The sequence below is a fragment of the Perca fluviatilis genome, chromosome 14 (assembly GCF_010015445.1).
Source record: "Perca fluviatilis chromosome 14, GENO_Pfluv_1.0, whole genome shotgun sequence".
Taxonomy (NCBI): domain Eukaryota; kingdom Metazoa; phylum Chordata; class Actinopteri; order Perciformes; family Percidae; genus Perca; species Perca fluviatilis.
This window is the reverse complement of record NC_053125.1, coordinates 2,364,661-2,380,039: the sequence shown is the minus strand read 5'-3', so window position 1 is coordinate 2,380,039 and position 15,379 is coordinate 2,364,661. Positions and strand designations below refer to the sequence as shown.

The following is a 15,379-nucleotide window of genomic DNA, read 5'->3' as shown; positions in this document are numbered from 1 at the left end:
CTGTGCACAGTGCCTGAGCGCAGGACACACGGCAGTAGCTTGGCCATTCGTGTCAGCCTTGCATGTTGACCTTATTAAACCAAACCAACAGAAAGTGTAGGAACCAAATGATTATTTTTTTACACCATGCAGTGCTGTGGAAGTGAAATAAATAAATGGTGGAGGTAAAGAAAAGAGAAATAACGGAATGGGAGTGTGTAGTAAATCTGTGGAGAATCAAAGGAGCATGTGTATACCTCAGTAGTCCTATTGACCATCATCTGAAGCAGGAGGAATGAGGGAGGGAAAGATCAGTTCAGTTAGGCTTGTTTAACACATTACTGCAGTGTAGTCAGATGCACAGCAGCTCAGTTGTGCTGTCACATACTAAACTGGCGAGCGACGCGGCTGGTGTGGGCCACTTCCTCGTGCAGATGATGTCCAGTTCACACAGAGGTGATGTATGTTTTGTGGAGATGCAACTGATTGTTTTCATTATCAATTAATCTATCATTTGTTTATGTGATTAATAGTTTGGTCTACATTTTTGTTTAACAATAGTGAAAAATGCTCATTGCAACTTCCCAGAGTCCAAAACAACAATCCAAAACCCAAAGATAGTCAAGTTACAAAGATAAAACAAAGTAATGCAGTATATCATCACACATAAAAAGCTGGAAACAGCAAAATGTCACATTTTTACGTGGATCAACTAATCTGAAGTCTGATGTCTTACCTTTAATACTTTATAATGCATTGCAAGAGCCATTAAGAAATGAACTGAAGAAATATGTACTATCACATCAGGAAATTGGATTTTTAGCAGCTAAATGAACGACATTGCGGCATTGCTGATTTGTTACTTTGTATTTACATGTGTAATGGGATCACTAAAGCAAAACATGTAGTAAAGAAAAAGTCAATGTGCAATTCTAATTGCCAATTCTGTTTAGAACTGTAACTCAACTACTCAGTGGCTGAGATCTTGACTAGATTATTTAAAAACTACGACAAGTACATAATAGTTCAATGGTAATAATTAAATTGTTCACCTTATTATCTCTTCCAAATAAGTTTGGCTAACCTGGGGGTTTGGTTACAACCTGTCTGAATGCATCTCTTATCCCGTTGGACTTCTTCTAACAACGTTGCAACAATTATTACCGATAGGATTGGTGGCCAAAACTAAGATAAGACCTGAGTTGTAAAAAGTTATTGCTATCCCTTAAAGGGTTCAAGTTTATTCAACAGTATCTTAATTGATGGTAACAGAATACTTTTCAGTAAGAGTCTTGGTTTAGCGAACTGAGATGTAAGCAGACCATTTGAGAGAGCTGTCTCTAGACTGTTTTTCCCCAGGGATTTGAACAGAACTGTGCCCTGTGTGTGACAGCAAGATGTGTTTTATGTGTATATGTGTTTGAGTTAACATGTTGCTGTTTATAGCTTCCTATGAGTCATATTGAGCAGGGCTGCGTCACAACAGCTGAACCACATACTGTATGGCATTATACTAAATGCATGCACATACCCTGTGCCTCCACAGTGTTTTGTTACATAACAACATAATTGGTGCTTTGTTGAAATAGACTGTAGTTAATGTAGAAGCAATATTAATATACATTCAGGAAGATGGATCAACTGTGTAGTGTAGTAAATCATCTTCACTCATGCCACAGTCCCTTAAAGCCATTATCCGGTATCAGTGTTCCTACGTTACCCATTCCCGCAAATACCGGATTGACACTCCCATCCCTTTCTGATGGTCAAAAAGGAATCCCCGCCCCCCCTTTTGGTTGCATGCAGTCTTGAATATCATCACCATACAACCTGCAGACAGTGGCACACTCCATGCAGTGGACAGTGCTACACTTAGACACCGGTGCAGCAAGGTAGAAGGGGGTGATGGGGAAAGTGTGTGAGTGTTAGCATTCAAAGAGAGAAAGGAGAAGAGGGAGAGACCCAGTTAGTGGCAGGACCAGGAGTGACGTGGCAGGCATAGAGACACTGAATAAGAGACAGGAAAAGAGAAATAGAAAGATGCATGGACAGACAGATGGAAACACAAACACACTATACACAGGTATACAGCTTCGTAACAAAAGTACATCACGACAAGTCGACAATTTAGTGGTCTTCTGTAATACACTCAAGCTTAGTAATCATACATTTGGGGGACCCTATTTACACCTGCTGGGACTGTTATCTGGTTAATTTATCTGGATATGGGAAATATTTAAATTACTGACACCACAACAGTGTAATACAATGACATCCAATCTACCAGACCAGTGGTGCCCAAAGCTTTCTCGCTGCTCGCCTACTTGACATAAGAAGCAAGAAAAATGAGACCCTAAGGATTATGAAGACCGGTGTAATGAGAAAAGCATGATCAGATTCTTGATTGTCAGGATAACTTATCCAGATACAAATTTAAGGTAACACTTTATAATAAGGTACACAAAAAAGTAGTTAGTTACTGAGGAATGAATGAGGAACAAATGAGGAATGAATGAGTAACGAATCATTAGCTAATGATTAGTTTCTGATTGACTGATTAAAGCAAGAATGATTAGTTACTGGTAAACAGAACGGTAGCTACTGTTAAATGAATAATGAATGCTCGTTACTCATTCATTCATAATCATTAGTTAACCATTCATTACTTATTCAGTTAAACGTGCTCTAAGCGATGTCACGGGTCTTTTAGGCTACAAAATTTTTTGTCACATACAGCAAACATCTCCTCACTATCCGCTAGCTGCCTGTCCCCTGAACAAACTGTAAAAAAACAGGGCGAGAGGCGAGCTAGCCTCGTTTTGTTTGAGAATACTTTGAACGTCAACAAGAAGTGACATCACCCAACATCGCTTAGAGCACCTTTAACAGTAACTACCATTCTGTTTACCAGGAACTAATCATTAGTGATTTAATCAGTCAATCAGTAACTAATCATTAGCTAACTATTCGTAACTCATTCATTTAACAGTAGCTACCATTCTGTTTACCAGTCAATCAGTGCAAACCCTAGCACCAGGGGGTCACAGTGGGCTTGTAGGTCTATAACCAACGGCTTCAACAGAAAGTTGGCTTATCTTGCAGTAGTTAGGGCGGTCCGGGATCAGCAAGCTTTCTTCGAACCCTAACCCTAACCCCCCCACTGCTGAAACAAAGCCTAGAGGAAACACTAGACTGATTTCAATCCTTTTATTTCTACATTCTGTGCCTCAAATATCACGAGATCCTTTTTAGCCAAATCCACTACAGCCTCATAGAATTCATATACTTTATAAAAGTCCTCACAACCATACTGAATAAAAACATTTGATCGCAAAAAAAAAGTCCTCACAACCATAGTACGGACACATTGGCACAAACAAATAGCACCACATTAATTTGACTTCCACACATGCCAACCCCCCAACTCAAACCGTGCTATGGGCATACCTTCGACTGGACATCAGCATTGTGGTCATTCTGCAGGAGCAGGGCGGCTGACTTGGTGTCGTCCTTACGGGCAGCAATGTGCAAGGCAGGCAGGCGGACCTTGCCTTTAGTATCGTTCTCCAGTAGGACAGAAACCACCTGGTTGTGGCCCTGCTGGAGGGCGATGGCCAGAGGGGTGAAGCCATCCTGGGTGAAGGAAGACAAGACACGTCTCAAATAATAGAAGGAACAAATAAAGGCTGGTTAAAAAACAAGGAGGGGTTGCATTCCCTCTATCAATACAACAACACAGCCTTGTCACATTCATCACTCTGCTGCTCTCACTTTATCTGTTCAACAGAAAATTTTCATTCAAAAATGTATTCCCATTTGCTTAAAGCATTTGCCGCTTTTTTCAATTGCTGTTAAGCTACCATCAATATAACTCAACACTTCGTGCAGATGTTTCAAACTGAAAGCCGACCAGGACAGGGAGGGATTATACAGTTTGAGCCACGGTAGGTTCTCAATATGAAACCTCTGCGCAAGAAGTTTCACTTATGGTAGCTTAACAATGACCACGCCGGTAGCGGACTTTAGGAATGTCAATGTTCGTCTGTCAGTGAGTCAACCACTTTGGTCAAAACGTTTGGACTTAAATCTCTCAACTAAAAGTGTATAGATTGCCAAGACATTTTGTACAGAAATTCATGGTCCCCAGATGATGATGGTGATTCGGCTTGCCAATTTATAGTCATGCGCAATGAAATATTGTCATTTGTCATCATGATTCCCAGATGATGTGTCCTAATGACTTGGTGGACCCATAACGTTCCCTATAGCCCCACTAGCATGTTGACATGTCTAGAGAGTGGATTGCCATAAACTTAAAAACTGTCAAATACTTTTTTCTTTTTCTTTATGGTCTTTGAATTGACAGGATAGCTTGAAGGACTCAGCCTACAGGGGCACACACTCTACTGGGTGAGCTAGAGGTTGCCCCAAAATACTTTGATTTATGGCCAAATACCTGCCAAATAATGGGTTCTGCGTTGTGTTCAGTGCCAGTGTTGCAGTATACTGTATGCGTGATTCCATAGGAGAGTTCGATGTAGTCACCCTAAATATAGTCTATACTCTTGATATATATATTCTTGATGTTCCACTTTCGGAAATTCCCCCGGATGCATGTATTTTCTGTTTCCTTCCGCTTTCCTTGTGTTGGAATTTTAAATTCGATGGATTTATGAGGATTATGGTATGGTATGGTATCCAGACAGCTAGCTAGACTATGTGTCCAATCTGAGTTTTCTTTCACAGACACAACTATTTTCCAGAGGTTCTGTTCAGAGTTTAGTGCCGCCCATGACGATTATGATTGGTTTAAAGAAATGCCATCAAACCAGAGCACGTTTTCCTCCCATCCCCGAATGCTATGTGGAGTAGCCAGACCCTCCTTCAGCGTGCTTTGGAGGAGGGTCTGGCAAAGCGAGACCACACTATATATAATAATATACACCCACTCCTCTCACCTCAGTAGCAGTGCTCTGGTTGCCTCCATTCTCAAGCAGATATCGCACCACATCCATGTGGTTCTCCTGGGCGGCCATGTACAGAGGAGTGAATCCATTCTACAGCACAAAGGCAAATACAAGAGGTTACCAATAAACTACAGGTCATGGACATCTACTGTATTTCCTCACCCAATCAGCCAGACATAAGCACAGGTCTCTTAAATGATATTAGTGATGATTAATACAGGAGGTGATATTGTGATTGTCTTTTAAGACGATAGCAGCATTAAATGACTTCAGCAGCAGAGTACAGAGGCTCACCTGAGACTGGGAATTGATGTCAGCTCCACGTTTAACCAGGATCTTCACTACTTCAGCCTGACCAGCTAGCGAGGATATGTGAAGTGCTGTGTTTCCTTTCTGGATTAATAAAAGGACAATGAGAAGAAGAATTTCTATGTTGAAATAATGATTATTCATATCAGTATTTTTCTTTATGACCTAACCCTATTAGAAGAGGGTATCTGTGAATGTTAAACAGTGCAGCTGTGAATGGATGCTCTGCAATAACGAGCTGCTCTGACTGTCAACGTCCTTATATGTTCTTGAAAGTCTGACTTTAGTTAAGTGATAGCAGAGGTAGATTAGATTACATTACGTTACATTAAGCTAGCTGCTTTCCAACTGTACTATGTTACCAAGCTTCTAGCAGCACCTTTTTTGTGAGGAAACATGGATGAATCCAGCTTTTCATGTAATATGCCCGCTCAGTGGGAAGCTGATAACCTTCCTTTGTGGCTGAATCCACTGCGGCTCCTCTCTCCAACACCCCCACCCTCAAAGACCCCTCCCACCCCCAGCACGGACTGTTTACACTTCTACCCTCAGGACGGAGGTACAGAAGTGTGAAATGCAGGACCTCAAGATTTAAGAACTCTTTTTTCCCCTCTGCCATCAGACTCCTAAACAGCTGATAGGAGCTTGCAACCAGGGACATAACTGTTTAATTTTATTGCCTTATTTAGAACTGCACTACCTCACTTTTTAGTGCTTTTATTAAGAAATGTACTATTTTAACTTTATTGCCTTATTTTTGTATGATATTGTATTTATTGTATGACATTTAGTGTGGACGGCAAAGTAATAATTTCATTGTGCAGGGAAACATGCTTTCTGTCTGTGCATATGACAATAAACTCTTTGAATTGAATTTGAATTGAATTATACGTTTTTGAAAGTCTGACTTTAGTTAAGTGATAGCAGAGGTTAGATTACATTACATTACGTTACATTAAGCTAGCTGCTTTCCAACTCTACTATGTCACCAAGCTTCTAGCAGCAACTTTTTTGTGAGGAAACATGGATGAATCCAGCTTTTCATGTAATATGCCCGCTCAGTGGGAAGCTGATAACCTACCTTTGTGGCTGAATCCACTGCGGCTCCTCTCTCCAACAGCTCCTGGACCAGATCCACATGGCCCTCCTTGGCTGCCAGGTGCAGTGCATTAAGACCATTCTGGAAGAAGACAGGGAGGAAAAGGTCAGGCCCAAAGTCCAACAACCCAACAGCAACAAAAAATACAGACAGGTCCAAATGGAAAGAGAAGGGATTACCTCCTCCACCAGGTCCATTACTAACTGAGCCTGCCTTTCTTTCTCAGTTTCCATCTTTTGAACATGTGGCTGTCCTTTACTCTTACATGCGGAGTGGCAGACTGAAATGTCAAAGCTAGCTATCAACGTTGGGTCAGATGATGTGCCATGTTATGCTGGTGGGAGCCAGTCCTGGGTATAAAGCTATAAATAGTGTGTGTCTGTGTGTGTGTGTTGTGTGTGTGTGTGTGTGTGTGTGTGTGTGTGTGTGTGTGTGTGTGTGTGTGTGTGTGCTTGCGTGTGCGTGTGTGTGTGCAGATCAAGCTAATAGCCTCTTCTTTTTTATTCTAAAGAGTCATGTTGATCCCTTCTACTTGAATATTCGCTTGGGTATTGATTGGTGATGGCTGAGACAAATAAATACGGGAGATTACTTCTAAAATACCAAATGAACCAAAACCATTTAGAAAAAGCTCATAGAAGCTTGTCATTTAGTTTAAGATTTGGTACATTTCAAATGACTTGACCGACATTGTAGTTTAGAGTGGTGATGTTTTGAAGTTTCAAGTTATGAATCTCTTATGATCTCTATTAATATCTGTATTAAGCTCTTCAGTTCCATGTGCTGCTTGGTTTGGCATGGGAGAAGTGGTTTGGGCTTGAGAGAGAGATGACTCAATACCCCAAGTGAGAGAATAAGCCTGAAAACTAGAGATTGCTACCATAATGATTCAGGTTTTGTTAAAAAGAGCTGACGGAAAAACAAGGGGCTTATGGGAGTCGCAGTGTGAATGTGCAGAGAACTTACTTTTGGCTTTTATAAAGTTTGTTTTAATATTTGAAGTAAATGTGTAATATCTTAAAGCCTAGTTACACATCCAGCAGCACGTGGAGAAACATTGTTTTTCATTAGTTGTGTTATTTACAGTGCAAACCTTGTACCTTGAACAATGGGAAAAAAAATAAGTAAAAATAAACTTTACTGTTCCTGAATCGTAAATTGTTCATTAATCGTGATTGTTTTGATTTTAGGTCATATCATCCAACCCGTAATAACAGCCATCCATTTTCTTTCTTTAAGCAAAGGAAAGGAGGTGATTGCAGGGTTGTCCCCTAGTTTACCCCTCTCCTCCTCTAATGGCGTTTTTCCATCACATGGTACCAGCTCTACTCGCCTTTTTTGGTTTTCCATTATGAAAAAAAGTCCCTGGTACCTGCTAACAGGTACTTTTTTTAGAGTCACCTCCGTCGAGGTTCCAAGCGAGCTGAGGCGATACCAAAAGGTGACGTGAGAACCTGCAGACTATTGATTGGTCAGAGAGAATCGTCACTAATCACTGTGTCATCATTGCTAGCGACAGACGGGGGTGTCCTGAACAAACCTGTCAAATAATTCAGGACTTTCACCCTGGAGGCCGGGGATTGCGTCCCCCGTGTGGCGTTTTTTTCCCCGTTAACCGTCCCCTTCCCCCCCCCCCCGGTGCGGTTTTGGGGGGTTTGGCTCCCCTCCCCTTGTTTTTCCCTTTTTTTCTTTTTTTTTTTTTTTTTTTTTTTAAAAAAAAAAAAAAAAAAAAAAAAAAAAAAAAAAGTATACCAAGAAAGAGAATGCTCATCATCTGACTATGCTTTTCTCTATAGTTTTCTTTGTATTCCACAGCAGAATAGGTCCTGTTTTTAGATTAGTTGACATGTTCTTTCACCTGCCTGCCTCCTGCTGGCCTCATATCACCCTGCACTTAGCCAGGGTGTTGGTACAACTGCTTTATCCAAAATACTAGTTCAAAGTACAGAAAAGTGGACTCTTTAATGTGTTTATTGATGGTGCTGTGGTTTGGGGTTATATAGTTTTGATGGAAATGTTCCAAGGCTTTGCAGCAGTGTTCTGTTGCCTTGTTATTTTTTAATATGTTTTTGCAGCTCCCACTGTTCTAGAAATGAATTGGTCTATTTAAGTGATTTAAAAGGTCCAATATGCAATATATTTACTGTAATGAATCCAGAAATTACCCCAATATGCCATCAGATATTAAGGAAACTTTTAATTTGAAAATACTATCTTTTCTGACATCATTGCTAATGCCAGTATTTTCTCCTTTTAAAATTTCCGTTCGGCGGTGGAATTTCCGTTTGTGTTTTGGCCTGTCTGCCCAGTTTGACAGCCAGGCCAGGTTGCCAGATATACCTGTAGTTATTTTAAGCCAAGAGAGGGGGCTGTAAATCGGAAAGAGAGGACCGTGAGTTTGCAGTGTGTTTAGCGATTGTTGCCGTAATTCTAAGCCAATAAAGTGTGTTCAGTCAGGTGGAACAGGACGGGATGGTAGTGGTATTTTTAGCGGTTCCTATTGTAATTCTAAGCCGAGGAAGTGTGCTTGTCTGGTGTGTGGAGAGGACGGTGAGGTTGTGTTTTTTTTTAACGGTTCATACTGTAATTCTAAGCCGAAAAAGTCAAGTCAGTTGGGTACAGAGCTCCGCGTGAGCACAGGCTTTTATGACTGTCAATATAGCCAGCATGTAACGTTAGCTACTCCGCTGTGCTGTGGAGTAATGTCTGGCTATGTGAGACAAGTGTCTAGCAACATTGTTGTCGCAACCAACGTGAACTTCGAGTCTGGGGAGGAGGGGGCTGGGGAGACGACTCTCTCCAGTATTTTGAATTTGTACTGCAATAACTATTTTACACACTAGCTGTCAGTATTACATATTACACCTTTAAGTGTGGTGTTTGTTCCCTTAAAAAATTTGCCCTGCTGCAGGCCAAGTGGCCTTGGCCCTAAAATTACAAAATGCCTGCTGTGTCCTCTCTAACTGATTACCTTCCTTCATTCCAATATTAGGCCTCTTGGCTAGTTGGCTAAGCCATCGAACCAACACCACATCTGAATTTTTGTGAAAACATTTTCTGAGGTACGAAAAGATGCTTCTTAGCCCTCAGCACCCAACTTTGAGAGTCACCTTATCCAAATATAAAGGAATAGTTCAGATTCGTTTGAAGAGGGGTTGAATGAGATCCTACTCCATAGTCAGTCTATTAGCTACAGTAGATGGCGGTTGGCAGGCCCAAGTTTGGAGAAGCAGGCAGGAGTACCAACACGGAAGCTTAGAAATACTGCCAACTGCCATCTACTGTAGGTAACACACTGACTATGGATAAGTGTCTCATAAAACTCCTCTTCAAAAAAATCCGAACTATCCCTTTAAAGTGAAGATCTGTCACAGATGTGCATTATGAATAAATGTCCATTACCTGTACATATCAATTTACATGCAAACACATGAAAGTATGAATGATAGCCCAAACATCTGCTACTGGAAGGTTCAAGTTTAACGAATAAATATGTCTTGGCTGTCATGGGCCCATTATCACAATCTGTGTGTCTTGATGCAAGTGTCATGTGTTATAATGAGTTGGGAATGCAAATTGATTAATAATAACACCTTTAAAAACAACTATCTAACTAAAAGGTGTCTATTTTCAGTTGACATTGTAATTTAATATGTGAACTTGATTCATTTTTTAAACCTGTTAATGCACTTCTACTCAGCTGAGAAACAGTGGGACAGAAACATTGCTTGAGAGAAACAAACACAGAAGCTTAAAATATCTTCAATGGCACAAGTGATGGTAGTGCCAACATTCCTACCACATTAGTTAACAATAACACACACCACAGAGCAAATCTTACATTTCCACTCCATATAGCATTTGTTTACCGAGCTGGTCGTCCTGGCTGTTGCCAGGACAGGACTGTTTACATGCTATCGGGTTCCACTGCCCCCCCTTCGTCCATGGCTGGAATGCTAATGGCCTTAGAGGAGACTAGATAATGACTAGGGCTGAATAAACAAACGGTCCGAGATCAAACACAGTCCTGTCCCCTAAAGCCATTTTCATATTGGCACTTAAAATATTACATTCTGTGGATTGTTTGCCAAATATGTAGCAAGCACCATTGGACTCACATACCAGGCAAACATGTATCAAATTACGTGTAAGTGACAAACTCAGGAAGAGTTATCATTAACAACACAGTTCCTCTCAGCTCTACAGAGACTGTTAGTGTTTTTCAGCTCATTTATTTTGGTGTATCGGCCATGCACCCTGACCTCCCTCAACCCTGGCGCAGATTCTTCTTCTTTTTCCCTACAAACTTATTTTATACGATTATCAACCTTGTTTCCTGCAGCAGCAGGCTGTTTTCAGTTTAGAGTTTAGATTCTCTGCCCGAGCCCGAGCCTGACCCGAGCCCAGCCCGACTTCGGGCCGGGCCGGGCCGGGCCGTTATTTTCCGCCACTATCCTCGGGCCGGGCCGGACCCTTGATCAAGCATTTGTGTTTTTTTTAATCATTACTTTAGCCTAATTGGGTGGGGAGAAAGCTATGCCATAATCAGAACTAGTATCTATTTAGGCCAAAGTAACAAATGTGTCCAAAAAGTTGGACTACAGTTACAAAATGCAACATGTGTCATGCGCGGAGTCTCCTCCTCTCGCACACATCACACCGGGGCTGCGGGCTGTATTGTGGAGCTTAAGTGCAACATGGAGCTTGAGAATGTAAAGAAAAAAGAAAAACGGGAGAATTACCTTTGAGCAAGTCTGGAGGAAAGTCGGAGGTATGGAGCCATTTTAAACAAGTCGTGGGAAGTGACAACATACAGTATGTGTCGGCTTTGTTGAGTGCATTAAGTGCGGCCGCTGTTCGCCTATGACAGCAAATAAAATGGGGACTTGGATGATGAACAGACACATGAAGCAGGCTCGCCAAGGCAGAAAAGATGATAGTCAGCCTTCAACGTTCTCTTTTGTTAGTTCTCCAAGCATAGGCTCCCCCTGAGGGCTAGGCAAGCGGGCAAGCCCTCACAGAGAAATATGTTGAGTTTTTTACGTTTCTTCATTCAGATCCATTTGCGATCCGTTCCATTCTGAATAAACAAACAGCGCAGTTTACATGCTAGGCTCCAGTTGCATTATTCATTAAGATCATTTTAAACAGATTTTTTCAGTTCAAACAACTCTGAATTGTAGTTGAGAAAGTCAATTATAACGGCCCACGGATTAAAAAAGTGTCTGGTTGAAATCGGGCTCGGGCTCATAATTCCAGTTAATGTGTCGGGCCGGGCCAGGCTCGGACACAACGTGCACGGGCTCGGGCTGGGTCGGGCTTGATTTTTTTGGGCCCGAACGAAGCTCTATTTCAGTTATAAAGCTCTGATAAAGCCACTGTCCACTACTTGCTTAGCAGCAAACAGCAGACACACTGTATTAGACTAGCTGGTGAACATAGTGGAGCATTTAGCAGCTAAAGAGACCGATATGTTTCTCAGGAGTTGGTGGAGACCAAACCTGAGCTAAAAGGAGAGTGGTTGGACAATGGACACAAACATGACGCAAATTAATGCTAATGTTGCTCTGTGTCTGCAGGCTGTGCAAATAGGCAACTGTTTGCTAACATGTTAGCTTTAGCAACTTTATAGGTGATAAGTGGCCAAAATCACTTAAAGGTGCACTATGAGTTCCTGCATGACGAAAGTAAATACCAAACAAAACAGAGCAAGCTCGCCCCTCCCCCCATGTTTCCGTAACTGTCAAGACTAACTGACTAACAGTCACTAACCCCCTCCCCCAACCATCTTGTCGGTGATTGGCTGGAATGTGGTTTGTTGTATTTTGGTGCACAGCCTGTGCCCCTAGTGTTTGTTTGATGTTTACGCCCCCTGTGTTGTCTCCCGAGACCGGGCTTTTTCAGTGTATTCAGGGGGCAGGCAGCTAGCGGCTCAACGAGAGATGCCTACGATTTGAGACAAAAATGAAACCGTGCTGAAACCATGCAGGAACTCATAGTGCACCTTTAATTTTTAACTCAGCTTTAGGGAAATAGCTGCTGCCACAATCAAAATGTGCTAGAAAATGTTTCAATTTCAGAATTGAAGTTGGCAGGTGATGCTGTTTAATTGCTAACAATGATGTAATTTATCCACGTTACATTTTTGTAAACTGTTTTCATAGATCTTTTTCATGGCAGACATTTTGACTTGTCATAGCAGGAAAATCAAAGGGATAACAAATAGCATTAACAATGGCACCATTCCATTCAAGCAGCCTGTAAAAGCATCATGAATGATATTATTTACACCTGTGCTTGTCCTGCTATGATAAGTAAACATAGAATAAACTTTTTAATGTCACAGTTTGACTAATTTATGTATTTATTATTATTTGGATTGGAACTTAAGTTGGCGGTGGATGACTAATATTTAAAATGATTTATGTAGCCAACCAACAGTTTTATTAGTATTTTGTATAACTTTATATTGTAGCATCATGACATTGCTTGTAGGGGAGCCCCCCAGCAGGTGTTATATTGTCTTATATATGTGTAGAAACACTTCATTTAAAATACACCATATATCAGCTATATATTGTGTCCATTTAACACCAAGTAGTGTGTGAGTCTGTATTAGTGTGTGTGTGTGTGTGTGTGTGTGTGTGTGTGTGTGTGTGTTTGTGTGTGTGTGTGTGTGTGAATGATGTTGTGTGATCTGTCTCCTACCTGATTGCAGGTGCTGATGTCCACTCCCCCTTTCAGATATTCCAAAACCTTGTCGATGTTTCCTGCTCTCGCTGCTCGCAGGAAACTGGTATTACTGTCCGACTAAAAGAGACACAGGAGAAATACATTTTCAGAAATGATCCACTGTCCAATCCACATTTACATTATGTCATTGGTTGTCAATGACGAATGGTAATCACATAATTTAGCCTCTTCGGCAAAATGAGTAACATTCTTGCTCAAGTAATGTATAAAAAAACTCAACTCACAATCTCGAACCACAACCAACAAGCTGTAGTGCTGGCTTAATAACAGGAGGTTCCACTAGAGGGGACTTTTACGTTAAGTTCCGGTCTACAAAGTTTGGTCAAAACTCTGTTTCAGTTACAGTAAGTTAGGGCAGACGGGATGTGGAATTCTTTCAGTATCAGAGAGTGTAGAATTTAAACTAGCTAAGTGCAAAAAATATATTGTGAATTGTCCCTGTGAGATAAACAACTAAATACAAAAATATGGTAGCATGATCAAACTAAGAGTGTTCACACTGTAGCAGGCTTCCTTGAGCAGATCTCAAGTCCAAACAACTTTATTTATCCCAAAGGGCTCATCAACAGTTCATCAACAGTCTACAGGCCAAAACGATCATTTACACACGAGCAATGAGTAAACAGCTCAACTTAAGAACAATGATCAAACAGTAAGTAGACTCTCTGTTGACGACGCTTAGCAATAAAATTTGGGACACTGTTCCCAAATATTTGTGTGTCAACAATCTCAACCTCCTTACCATGAATGGAGCTAGCTTTAGGTACGTTGTTTTTTTCCTAAAATCATTGACAAGCTACTTTGTTTTTGACACATTGAGGTCAAGGAAGTTTTCATCACACCAGTTAAAGTATTTTTGGACACTGGTGGCTGCATTCTGAATCAGCTTTAACTAGGTCTTACAGTGATTTGATTTGCTGATGACAAAGGCATGGACGTGTTCTACAACCAGACACAGATTACAAGGCATTACAATATTAGATTTTCCTAACATCATACTTGTTCATACTGTTGTTGAAAAGATAGTGAAATGTAGGGCAGTGCATCATCTACATAACTGATTTCATGTTTGCAGAAGATGGAGTCAAGTGGAAGCATATGTACTGTATGAAGATGTGTGGGACTTCCAGATCCAGACTGATGAAATGGTTAAGATGTTTAGATGGTTAACTAACCGGACATCGTGGTGGTCAACAAACAGTAGCAGAAGGCAGTTCTGATAGATGTAGCAATATCAAATGACAGCAACATAAAGAAAAAGGAACACAAGAAGCTGAAAAAAATACCAAAGGCTTAGAGAGGAGCTAGAAAAGATGTAGAAAGTGAAGGCAACAGGGGTTCAAGCGGTAATAGGAGTACTCAGAGCTGTAACCCCCCAACTGGGACAGTGGCTCAAGCAATTCAGGAACAACATCTGAGAGCAATGTCCAGAAGAGCGCAGTAATAGGAACAGCGAATATACTGCACAGAACCCTAAGGCACCCAGGCCTCTGGTTCAGGACCTGAACTTAGAGGAAGGAAAAAAGACAACCCAGTATGGGGAGAGTGGGGGAATCTTATATATATATATGTATTTATTACTTGGCCTTTTTGAATACAAAACTTGAATACTGACTAATTCTTCAATCTCGGCATTCAACAGACCATTACTAAGTATAACAGACCATTGCTAAGTATAAAAGGTCATCTTAAGCTGTATTTAAATGTAATCTAGATATATACTTTACTTTAGAAATACATATATTATATACGTATTTATCTACCGTGTTAATGCTGGTTATGCAATTAACATGTTTTAATTCTTCTGTGGAGGACTAAAGTCTTAATTGGCATTGAGCAGTATAAATCAGTATTAACAATAACTGTGCACCCATACTTAGACATAAACGGTTTCCATAGTGCACGATAATGTGTGTCCGACATTGGGAAGGACATGTACCCTGTTTGTTTTTGGATGCTGAGTGAGCTGCAGTTGGAAACAGACCAGGACTGTAAGGAGGCAGCATGATTCAGCATTCTCTTGGTGCCTTCACTAAAGCTAAATCCTGGCTCACATACAGCTCTCTGCTCCTCCTGTGGAAAAACACTGTGTGATGCTTATTTTTACTGCATTCACACTGCGTTACTCCTTCCAACGGGAGGTCAGAGGTCAGATTCAGAAATAGTGTAGCACCACACTGGAGGGTGGTGGGGACTTCGGCGAATGTTGTGTTTGTTGTTTAGCTGAAGAATGGTCTCTCGTTGGCTGTCAAGGTCACAGTTTGCGTAATGT

The 15,379-nt window shown here is 41.1% G+C and overlaps 1 protein-coding gene across 16 annotated transcripts in view; it reads right to left on the bottom strand.

Moving 5' to 3' along the window:
* Positions 1 to 15,379, bottom strand: part of ank2b (ankyrin 2b, neuronal) — a 171,309-nt gene that overhangs the window by 70,203 nt on the left and 85,727 nt on the right. For 13 of the 16 annotated variants that reach the window (XM_039821740.1, XM_039821745.1, XM_039821738.1 and 10 more), the window contains exons 2-7: positions 13,063 to 13,164; positions 6,337 to 6,435; positions 5,241 to 5,339; positions 4,938 to 5,036; positions 3,427 to 3,612; positions 237 to 260 (exon numbers count right to left, since the gene is read on the bottom strand). In XM_039821740.1, the coding sequence (XP_039677674.1) occupies positions 237 to 260; positions 3,427 to 3,612; positions 4,938 to 5,036; positions 5,241 to 5,339; positions 6,337 to 6,435; positions 13,063 to 13,164 (609 nt within the window). The remainder of the gene's footprint in view (positions 1 to 236; positions 261 to 3,426; positions 3,613 to 4,937; positions 5,037 to 5,240; positions 5,340 to 6,336; positions 6,436 to 13,062; positions 13,165 to 15,379) is intronic. The other 3 variants (XM_039821744.1, XM_039821748.1, XM_039821753.1) reach the window with 1 other exon arrangement.